An 11759-nucleotide genomic window follows, 5' to 3' on the forward strand; every position below is an offset into this window, starting at 1 on the left:
ATCATCTAATTAGTCACCAATTATTTTCCCCAAGGTCTAAAAATCTCCAATATATTTCCATGATTCCCAAAAATACCCCCAGGCTCCCCCGAGCCGGGTATAAACCCTCGCTGTGACTATTTCGCTAAACCGCTCACTAGAATCGCTTCGAGACACAAGTTGCAAATATATCCACATAATAATGTGGTCTCAACAATTTATTGCATTTAATTACATTTTTTCCCTCAACAAGCCAAAATTACGAATATGCCCTTATAATCTAAACAGGGCCTACATGCATACTAATACTCATAATCATGCATCTCATATATCCATATAATCATGTAAGCGTGCTTATCACATAATCATGCATTTAATCATTTAAATCACACATAAACCAATTATGCCCTCCTAGCACACTAATCAATGCCCTTAAGCCTTATTAGCAATTTTGGGTCGTTACATTTTCCGTGTGATATGTATGGCGCTCATGCTTCATCTTTTCTTGAAGGGGCATGGAAGGCTCACCTTTGGAGTGATATCTTGTGGTGAATGAAGAAACACAAAATGCACCTTGGCAGTGTGATTCTTTCTAGGTTATAAAGAAACACAAAATCCAACTAGCTTTTGTTGTGATCCAAGTGTGTCCTTAAGATTTAATGAGAGCCAACCATTCCCAAGTGTAGATGTAACGACCCGGATTTTCAAGACTCGATAATGCGGAAATATAAATGTTTTCATTTAACAAAATGTCTCAAAAACCCATAGAAAAAAAAACTTTTTAAAAAGTCGTATGGCCATACTTAACATTTAGTTACAAACATGTTTTACAAAGATTAGAGTGAGCCTAGTTTAGGAAAATTACACAACATTTCCAAAAATAAAAAGGCTTCCCAAAAGGTCGGTCCACATGTACATTTGCAAGGAAGACTCCAGCGCTCACTGCTCTGCCTTGCCCTTGATCTTACCTACAACATGAAACAACTAGGTAAGCGAAAACGCTTAGTAAGATCAACTTTCAAACAAAGCCTGTAGAGAAATAGGGTTCCGGACCCTACACAATCAATTTCAAGAACGCTAAAGCGTCCTGGAAAACTTATGGTCATGCCTGATAACCAAGGATAAATTAATTCATATCTAGATAAAAATCCTGCACTCAGAAAAATCCCAGAACAAGCAGATATATTATATCACAACTATATCTTACCAACAATTATATCCCTGCACTCAAAAAATCCCAGAGCAAGCAGATATATTATATCACAACTATATCTTACCAACAAATATATCACTGCACTCATAAAATCCCAGAGCAAGCAGATATATTATATCACAACATAATTCGAGACCAACGCTCGACAATTTCCAACAATTCATGCGTAACGCGCCCTCCAACATAATTGCTAATCTGTAAAAGAGAACCGAGTCCCCACACTAAGATCTAGCCAATAAATATTCTCATCAAGGGTAACTATCGTGTTACCTAGGGCATCGCTACTTATTCAAGAGTGTAATCCAATTTACACGGTTTTACGGAGACTTCTATGTTAATCAGTGGTGCTGGTGAGCAGCTGCCCCTAGGGTGTTCAACCTCACTCAATCTTGGCAACCCCTAGTATCTCTAGGCACTCTCACGGAATGGCCAATATTCACGGCTGCTATCCGGGAATAACTTATCAGAGCACTTGCTCGGATTCTAACCGTCCAATGATTAAGTAAGCATGAGGGCCCCTAGGTTTAACCAGCTTATCCTCATCTCATGGCCACTCGTCGCGGTAATGAACCGGACATAAATAAAATCAAGCAGTGTGACGGGGATCAACCGTCTAGGATATGACGGACTTCTACCGTTCATATTTTCTAAATCAGCACTCACTAGACTAACGTCTCTAAGCAACTTTCTATGACAGCCTATATATGTGCATGTATCCCTATACTAACATACAAGACAATAATCATTTCATGTTGCAGCCATACAATATAAGTTGACTTACTTGGAGTCCTTAGCGCTCAGCAGGTTTTCACCCTCCAACGTTCAGTCCAGTTACGCTTAGCCAATACTGTAGTTATCCATACAGTATACTCGGATTAATTATGGCACTAATAATTCATTATTATTATTTTGGGTAGTTTGGTCATTTTAATAAAAGTCATTTGTAAGGATTTATAATCCTTATTTGGTTTTAAACCTATTAAGGAAAGTTATACAAAATATTCGAGACTAAACCCTAAGTCTCGGGGAGACCTATCCTAAGGTCTCGATACCTAGGCTCGGGTATCACAATGGTATTTCCCACAATCCGCTAAAAATCTTATTCTTTCAAGGTATCGCTATTAACCCGGACTTTCGACTAGTCGGTTAAAATATGTAAGATTTTAGCCGGTATTATATCCAGAAAATACAAATAAATTCCTTAATTATTTTTAAAGAAAATAAACTCTTTAAATTTTCCTTTTATTTTTCTTAAGGTTTTAATATCTAAAAACCGTTTTAAGAAAATTGCCTAATTTGTCTTAATTAGGAAAACCGTTATAAATTTCTCATCTTGACTAATTAATTTTCCAAAAGCAATTAATCAATTTTACTTACTAGGAAAATAATTTATTTAATTATTTTCTCAAAATATAGGGTTTTAAACCCTCTTTTAATTTATTAACTATTAATAAATTAAATCTCTTATTTTTAGAAAGAATAAAAACTCTTTAATAAAAATAATTCATTTAAACTCAAAGGGTAAATTTTAGTGAAAATATGATTTCAAGACTTACCATTTTATATCTTGAAATAAACAAAATTTTACTTTTTACCTTATGTTCCAAAATCTCATTTTTACACTAAGTGTGAAAAACTTATTTTTCACATTTTTAACTACAAACTTCGTTAGTTCATAACTTGAAATTTACTTACCCAATTGTTTCCAAAATTTCCCAATTCCATTTTTGTTATGCCATTTAGGTCTTTGTAAAATCTTAGGTCAAAATGAGCATTTTTTATTGGTGAAATCATTTTCCAACAATGAGGTAAAAATGACCTTATTTTCAAGTCCTTATTTTGTCCAAACTTTGACAGTTAATAACTTTCAAACCGTTCAATATTTTCTTACCAAATTTTACAGTGGAATAATAGGTTATGCCAGTAATATGTCCACAAAATTTTAGAAAAAACTGGGTTCATTTGCCCTATACAGTGGCTGTCCAAACTTGGTTCCGAAAATAAGAATACGAAAAAAACAGTTTTTTACCTAATCTTTGAAATAGCATAACTTACTCATTTCTAAACATTTTTTAGTGTTTCAAAAGCTCAATTTTATGTACTCAATCTCAACAACATCACAGTACAATTTAATTTTACAAAAACAATATACAGTGGCTGCTTGACCCCTTGGAAGTCACAGCTCAAAACATGTTTTGTTTTAGGGTATCCTACAAAACCCTTGGGGGTTTTGGTTCCCATTTTCAAAAATCAATACACATGCATCATGAAAATTATTAAACAACTACCATAACCTTATTACATCACCAACAAGAAACTTTAAGCATTAGATATACAAAATAATGCTTAAAACTAAAAACCCTACAACAAAATCATCAAAAGTAAACTTTTTACCTCTTTGGTGTTCTTGCTTAAGGATTGGACCTTCCTATTAGCTTTGGCTCCTCCAAAACCTTTCAAAAAACCCTAACCAACTTCCCCCAACAACATAGTTAATTAGCTATTTGAAACTCTAAGCTTAAAACTTTACAAAAGCCTAGATTAGTGAAGGTTTACCTTAGGGAAAATACTTCCTAGACCAAGACTTAGCCTCCAAGTTTTCCTTGGTGTTCTTGAGGTTGAATATTGAGAGAACACTTTGAATGGTCTTAAAAAATCAGATGAGTGAATGAGATAGGGTGGTGTGGTTGGTTGGGGAGGGATGGAAGAGTTATATACTATCTAATTTATCTCAAAAACACTCAAGTGTTTTCCTCCCACTTGCCCACTTGACTTGACTTACTTAAAATGAGATTTATCTTTATTAAGTTGGGTTCACACCACCTAAAACACCACATGGCTGGCCAACCCTTGCTATATATAATCATTAAATTTTTTTTTTATTTTTTATTTTTTTTTATAAAGGTTAATAAATGTTTCATAAGAAGAAAAGTCCAAATTGGCTTTTGACACATTTTTCACTCTTATTAAGTTTTAATCACCAAACTTAACATTAATTAATTAAATTAAATGTCTCTCACATTTAATTTAATTAATCACATAACAAAATTTAACCTAAGGTCCATTCATGGAACAAAATTCCCCATTTCGGTAAAATTAGGCATTTAACACAAAATGCCCTAAAATTTCCATTTTCTTTTAGGTTTATTATTTTTGACCAAACTTTAACTTTTATGAATGTATTTTATGCCCAAAATATAATTGCCATGATTTTTCATTTTATTTTCCGAGATTTTTACCCGATCAGGGTTTTTGTGTCGGTCCAGGACCGAAAGTCTTATCTTGACTTTTAAAATCACAAAATTCATATTTTGGCTAGCAATAACTCATGGAATACTTACAAACAAAATATAATATTATTTAAAATAATATTCTTAACCCGGGGGAAAAATCCCGACCCGAGTCGTTTAAAGGTACCCAAAAACGTAGGACGTTACAGTAGATCCCAAGGTTATCAATACCTTTGATCCTACTCTCCATTTTGAACTTGATCCAAGGGCTAGGGAGCTTTGCCTCTTCCTATAAATACCCAAGACTTTTACTGTGTTTCTCACACTAAAGATTACATAGCCTAGTGGTAATTCTTTGAATTCACTTCCAAGAGCTCCAAGGCTCCATCCTCCATGGAAGCATTTTGTGGGGTAATTTTTGCCACTATGAAATTTCCTTCTTTTTTTAACTATCCATGCTTGCATTGTAGTGAGTTTAGGAAGCTTTCACTTAGGCGTGGTCGTCCTCGCCACTTCAAAGGTCCATCTCACGCATATCGAGGGGCTTGTTTCCATGCACTCTAGGGCCTTCCCTCGCATACCAAAGGTCTCATTCGTACCTGGTATGCTTCCTTTTGCCAATGGTATACACACACTTTTCTTATCTTTTATATGAGAGTAGGGACCATAGGTTATTATGTACCTTTTCCTTAAGAGTTCATTGTTTCCATGGCGTGTGAGGCGCGTACAGATGGGTTCTTATCTTACACCAATTACACTCATGTTGTAGATATAGGGTTGTCTTCACGCACACACATCGTCGAGTTTTAGCTTGCCTATGGCATTTGGACAGTCCTTTCAAGTTCCGCCTGACGTTGAACATATCAAGTTGTCATCTTCTGAATTTGAGGCCAATGTTTCTATCCAGATATCAAACATGCCGAGGGATATCCTTGACGATTTCGAGAATACAAACATCGAGTCTAATCTTACCCAAACCAAGCTATCTAACATGCTGAAGGCCCATCGACTGTCATCGGACATCAGCTTCGTCATTCCGTCTCATAGAGACCGTGCATCTAAGCTGCCAGAGGGGCTTGTTGCTTTTAGTGACTCAATGATCAATTTTGGAGGGGTCTTCCCACTCCACCCCTTCTTTGTTAGTTTACTTAACTATTTTGAGCCAGCACCTCTTTAGTTGTCACCCAACTCTTGGGTTGTGCTGAGTTGTTTGTGTGTGTTATACAAGCAAGTGCACCTCTGGGGGCCCTCCATGAATGAGGTCCATCATCTGTTCACTCTAAGGGCGAACTAATCAGCCCCTGGCTTCTATCAGCTCCAAAAAGTTGTGGCTCTCACAGAGTATCCCCTTGTGGAGGGTTCCATATCTAATAGGAGTTCATGGAAAAGTGATTTTTTCTTTACCAACAACGTTTCTACCCAGCATACATGTTTTAACACATCAAGTAAGCCTTTTCTATATGAATATATACGTATATATATATATTACTTGTCTTTATCCCTCTTCTCAGATTTGCCTTACCATATTTATTTCTTTTCCTTGGCCTTAGGTCTTGAAGGGGTTGTCGGCCCCGCTTTGAGTACTGTAGCCCACAAACGTGTGGTGAATGTCCTGGCTATGCTGACTTCATGCAAGTAGGCTTGCTGCCTTTTCACTGAGGGCAATCTCTATTCGTCCAAGTTGTTGTCTCCGGACCAAGCCATTTCCTTGTGCTCCCTCTAATCCAAGTCTACCAACCCGAAGAACATAGACGATGATGATGATGATGATAAGGAATATCACTACTCTAAGGATGATATGATGGACATCAAAGATGAGGTTGAGATGGAGTTTGAGAACTACTCTTGCTTAAGATCCTTGGCTAAGGCGGTCGGGGAGGTTGCAGATGATGGATGCACTAACGATGCCACTTACTGGATCTCGTCGCCGGTAGTAGGTGGGGAGTTTACCTTCACTGCCCTTCCTCTTGCTCCCTATATTTCGAAGAGGAATTTTGTCCTACCTTCCTTCTATGATGCTCTTCTACCTTTTGGGGCACATTTGGGACAGGCGTCCTCAGATGCCTCACTTCCTGAAGAGGTGACTCCCTGTGCCTCCATTTATGGATCGCGTCCTTTTCGGTCCCCTTCCTTATCTAGGCATGCGTCAATAGGTATACGTGCTTCCGTCGAGCCCATACCTCCACTTCTTGGGGGCATCCAATGGTGACCCAATACGGATAGACCATGAGCCATTACATGGGTAATATTTACGAAGGCGAATGGGGGTCTATGTATGACATTCAAGATTTTGAGTTGGGTTAAGCTTATATGCGAACCTCTATGCAGGGGAGGAATAATCCTAATGTCAACCTTTCCCCCTTTGGAGAGTATGTGACTGAGAAGATTGCTGAGTGTAAAGGTCGGGGTGGGAACCCATAGGCCACTCTCCGAGGCTTATTATTATATTTTTTTGTTGTTGTGTAACCCTCTATGTTTTTTTCTTTTGCATGGAGCTTCTTTAAGACTTTGGTTATATGTGGAACTCTTTACGTCTGAGGTCCATTTAAGTTCACCTTTGTGTGCAGAACTTTTATATATGGGACCTTTACATATCTTTGTATGGACTGTGAGGATGTATTGGCCTTCTGAGCCTTTGTCATCCTCTTTTGGTTATCATGCTTAAGGGGCTTTTATAACTCCCTCTTCTTTGATGAATTCTTTATGTCTTTCCTTGGACTGATGATGATAGTCTTTTTGGTGCAGATTGACTATACTTGTAACGAAATATTAACCCTTTGGGTTCTTGGCATCCTTTAATATTCTTTGTGTGCGCTTGTTATTTTGTGCGAGAAGCGTCCTTCTCGTCATTATGTATAGTACTATTATTACAAGGGTCTCTTTTAGGAATTTTTTGGCTAGACGGCTTGGTGGCCACTCTAGGCTTATTGGTGGAAGCTCTCCTTAAGGCCTTACCCCTTGTGAAGCTATTAGCCTTTATCAGGAGGTTATCCTCATGAAACCTTTTGACTTCTCTTCACAAGCGTCTATTTTTGCACTCTTTTTGGCTAGACAACTTGGTGGCTGCTCTAGGCTCATTAGTGGATGTCCTATTTGAGGCCTTACCCCCTGCGGAGGTATTACCTATCATGAGGTTGTCCTTGTAGAACTTCTTGGCTCCCTTGACATCCATAAGGGTAGCTAATCATGAAATTCCTTGCAAGGTTTTTTTTTTTTTTTTTTTTCTTTTTTGCTATATACCCTGCCCCCCATGTGGTTGGTGGGATTTATCTCGTCGGACACTTTGATCATTTGCTCATGTACTTTGATAATTTCAATTGGCATTGGGTATACAAGAGCCAGATATGTGCAGACATTTATGAGAAATGCGATACCCAAATAAGAAACAAATTCATTAAGGATGAGTAGAGTACAATGGTATTCGCTACAACAATGCGTCTACTTCATCACGAGGGAAACTAGGTGACCTTTCTAATTCATAGCTCCCTCTGCGGGGAGGACTTACTACTACGTTGGGACGTTAAATAAGGTAACCTCTTTGATTTATTGTACTAAACATAAAGCCTTACCAGATATTCCCTCTCAGGCATGCATCCTCAGGTGGTCATGGTCATCCTCTGCTCGGATGTATTCTAGAGATCTTTCATAAAAGTCGCCCATGTCCTCTATTTCTCTCTTGAGCATATTGCCCCACATTCTACTCTTCGGATGTATCCTTGTGATGGCCATTTTCAACTCTTCCTTAGATAACCTTCCCACTTTAGCTACCTCTGCGTTGAAGCGTTGAATATAACTTCTCAGACTTTCATTTTCACCTTGCTTTACATAGTTGTGGCTCCCAACAGCTACTGCATAATCAGGGAAGGCACGGTGTCGCCGAAGCCATTCCCCTCCATAAGATGTCATGTGTGGTTTTTTGGGGTAATATGGGAGAGGTTCTACTTGGATCTCCCTCAAAAATGGAGATTCCTCCACGAGCTTATTGGCTTCTAGCTTCCTTTTTTGCGCAGGTGCTATCTGGTTTCGAAGGTTCTTCATTTGTTGCCTAGCTCCTTCCTCCTCCTGTTTATCGAGTTCTGAAGGTCGATGGTGGGTGGAGCTTGGGTTTTTTTCTCCTTCATGAAAGAAGTTGTGAAGGCCTTCTTTCCTTTCACTCCATCTTCTCTTTGTTGGGACATGCCTATCTCATTCCTTGGCTTCTTCTTTGAGGAGGAGGTATTCACATCATACGTGTGCTCCCAATTTCTTGACTGCATGTGTGGCAATGAACCTTCATGGTGCTTCAAAGCTAAGAAACTGCTCTTTGGAATTTGGATCTTTCCATCATTAATAGGGAAGGTTGTTTCTTTCTTTCCCTGTTCTTCTCCTATGCACATGGTGGAAGGTACATCAGACTTTACTTGTGCCATTCAATAGAGCACTTCTAGAATTTTCTACACCATTTCCTCTAACTTTTGGTTTTTGTAGGTGTAGCTCATCTGTCTCTCTCTCTCATCCAACTCAGTTCTGATCTCCTCAGTGACTTGAAGGTCTAATCCTTGTGGGTTTGGTTCCCTATGGATGACCATCGCCATGGGTCCTTGTGGGTTGATCGATGTGCGAAGAGAGGTATTATAACACTCTCTTGCTTCCTTTTGTTGTCTCTTTATGCTTTCTATTACCCCAAGAGTTGGGAATATAACAGACAAGTGATAGATCAAGGTCACCGCTTTCAGTTCTCTTAGGGATGGTCTTCCAAATACTGCATTGAAAGCTAAAGCACAACTTACCACAACGAAGTTTGACATGACAGTGGTTTGTTTGGGTTGCTCCCCCATGGTGAGAGCTAAATCGATCGTTCCTAAGGGTTGTATTGAGTCCTCCGTGAATCCATATAAGGAGGTGTGGCAAGGTCTCAAGTTCCTGATTCCTAAGCCCATCTTCCCCAAAGAAAGACAATATAAGATATCTACTGAACTTCCATTATCCACGAGGACCTGGTGCACCTTCATATTGGCTATATGAATGGTTAGTACTAAAGGGTTGTTGTAGGCAAAATATTCCTTAGCATATGTACTCCTTCCTTTACTTGACTCTCCTACGAATGTTGGATCCTTGAAGATCGTTCTTACTTCTGCCTGTACCTCTAGGGCTTGTTCTCGGGCTTGCGGTGAGGATGGCCTATCCTCTTTCCTTGGGTTTTCCCTTCTAACATACCTGCCTAGTTGCCCTCTATGTATGAGTTCCTCAATTTCCACTTTCAAATGGTTACACTCTGCCCTGGTGTGGCCAACATCCTTGTGGTACTGGCAATACTTACTGGGGTCCCTTTTGGATCGGTCTCTCTTCATCGGTGGGGGTCTCTTAAAGAGGACATGATTTTCATTTGCGATGATGATATGTTCCCTGGTATCTGTCAGGTCTGTATAGAAGGTGTATGGTGTCTTCCTGGGTTCACCTCCACGTATGGGTTTTCTCTGTTGGTCATTCCTCAGCCCTTTGTACGCTCTCTTTTTCTTTACATCATTCGATCCCTCGTGGGGCGTCGGGTTGGATAGGAGTTCATTTCTTCCCGCCATAAGGTTCTCATGACTATCTTCGATGCGAATGTACTTTTGTGCTATTTCATAGAATTCGTCTAAGTCGGTGGCCTCTGTTTTAAGCATATTATCCAATAACTTACTACCTGAGCGTACTCCTGCCGTGATTTCCATCTTGAATTCTCCTCGTGATAGGCTTCCTACCTTAGCCACTTCCATGTTGAACCTATGGATATAGCTCTTGAGGCTTTCACCTTCACCTTGCTTTATGTTAGCGAGGCTGGTACTTGAAATGGTGTTATCGCAAACTGCATGGTGCTGCTGGAGAAATTCATCAGAAAATTGTTGCCACGACCTGATGGTTCCCGACCTTAGCCTCTTAAACCACTTGTATGTAGCGCCCTTCAGCGTGATAGCAAAACAATGATACCTTGCTCTACTATTGATTCCTTTCAGTTTCATTAAATCATTGAAGGCGTGAAGGTGGTACTTAGGGTTCGTAGTGCCCTCATAAGGGGTCATATGAGGCTCTTTTAAGTTGGTTGGGAATCATTCAAGTTGAATATATCTTGTGAAAGGTGACTCGTAGTCAAACTCATCATCGACAATATGCCCCCCATACGCAGTGACTATTTTGTTCTGAAGGCTTCTCATCTCGGTGCCCAACTTCTGCCTCCTTCTATTCGAGGAATTCCCTTAAATCTAAAGGGTTGGCCTTTCCTTTCCCTTTGTCCTTCGGAGGAGCCATAGAGGGTGTTTTCCTTACATCTGACCTCCTTCTATTGAGCTTTTCTCTTAGGTCAGGGGGCACCTCCTTAGAGGTGACTTCGGCTTCGTTTCTATGACCAGCGTCGTCCTTCCACTTTTGCTCTTGGGGGTACTTCACTGGCCTAGGGCCCTCTTGTTGCTTTTTCCAGGGAGTGTTGCTAGTGGAAAGTCAGGTCCTCTCGTCGTCCATGGATATGGTGGCCTTTCCTCCCCCAAGCTCCTTCTCCCTATGCTTGGGAAGGGCCATGCTTGACTTCCCTTGCAGCAGACTGTTCAGCACCTCTTGCATGTTCTCTAGCGTGGTTTCTAGCCTTTGATTCTTTTTGTTCAATTTGCGTATCTCATTCTCATAAAAGCAAGTCCTTGAGTTGGAGCTCATGGAGTGTACCCGAGGACTCTTTCTGGGTCTGCATGTAGAGGGACCTAGATCCCGGTGGCTGGAGCGTGGAGCAGTCGATGGTCGAGGAGGAGGGTGTGTACCCAGGCCACCTACGGGGGTGGCTGATGGTTCTGGAGGGTCTCCGTTAGAATGGACAGCCGGGAATGATGCCTCATTTTCCTCTTCAGGGGATGGATGTTCCTCCAGCGCACCTCCATTCTCAAGTGGTGGAGGGTTTCTCCTGGAGGCCCTTAGTTGGTCTCCGTCCAAGTGGATCTCCTCATCTTGTGATTCCCATAGACGTCTTGAACACCTTGGCATTTCTGCTTATGTAGATCATGCCACCACTTCTTGTACTAATTTGTACTACCACTACTTATTGAATATGAATGTCAAGGTCACGCCTCTGACCTCTTCAGTCCAGTACGTTCTGTACTCATACGTATGCCCCGTACATGGTTGTCCTTGTTCCTCCAAGATATGCCTTGGCTCCAAGCTTCTTTGTATTCTACTAAGTGTTGGAAAGCTGGCAGGTTTCACCCCAAGGTAGAGTGGGTTTCTTTAAAGCCAAATTTTGATGTAGGAAATGAGCTCTTGTATACTTATGATGTTCCCGACTTCGTGTCTTGTAAGAGATGACCTTGGTTGAGCCACATAAGGGAGATGCACTC

At 40.2% G+C, this 11759-nt stretch overlaps 1 protein-coding gene across 1 annotated transcript; it reads right to left on the reverse strand.

Moving 5' to 3' along the window:
• Positions 1–8855: 8855 nt before the first annotated feature.
• On the reverse strand, positions 8856–10463 carry LOC133825397 (uncharacterized). The gene has a single exon (XM_062258349.1). The coding sequence runs from the start codon at positions 10461–10463 to the stop codon at positions 8856–8858; it is 1608 nt and encodes a 535-aa protein (XP_062114333.1).
• Positions 10464–11759: the final 1296 nt, after the last annotated feature.

This window comes from Humulus lupulus, chromosome 3 (assembly GCF_963169125.1).
Source record: "Humulus lupulus chromosome 3, drHumLupu1.1, whole genome shotgun sequence".
Taxonomy (NCBI): domain Eukaryota; kingdom Viridiplantae; phylum Streptophyta; class Magnoliopsida; order Rosales; family Cannabaceae; genus Humulus; species Humulus lupulus.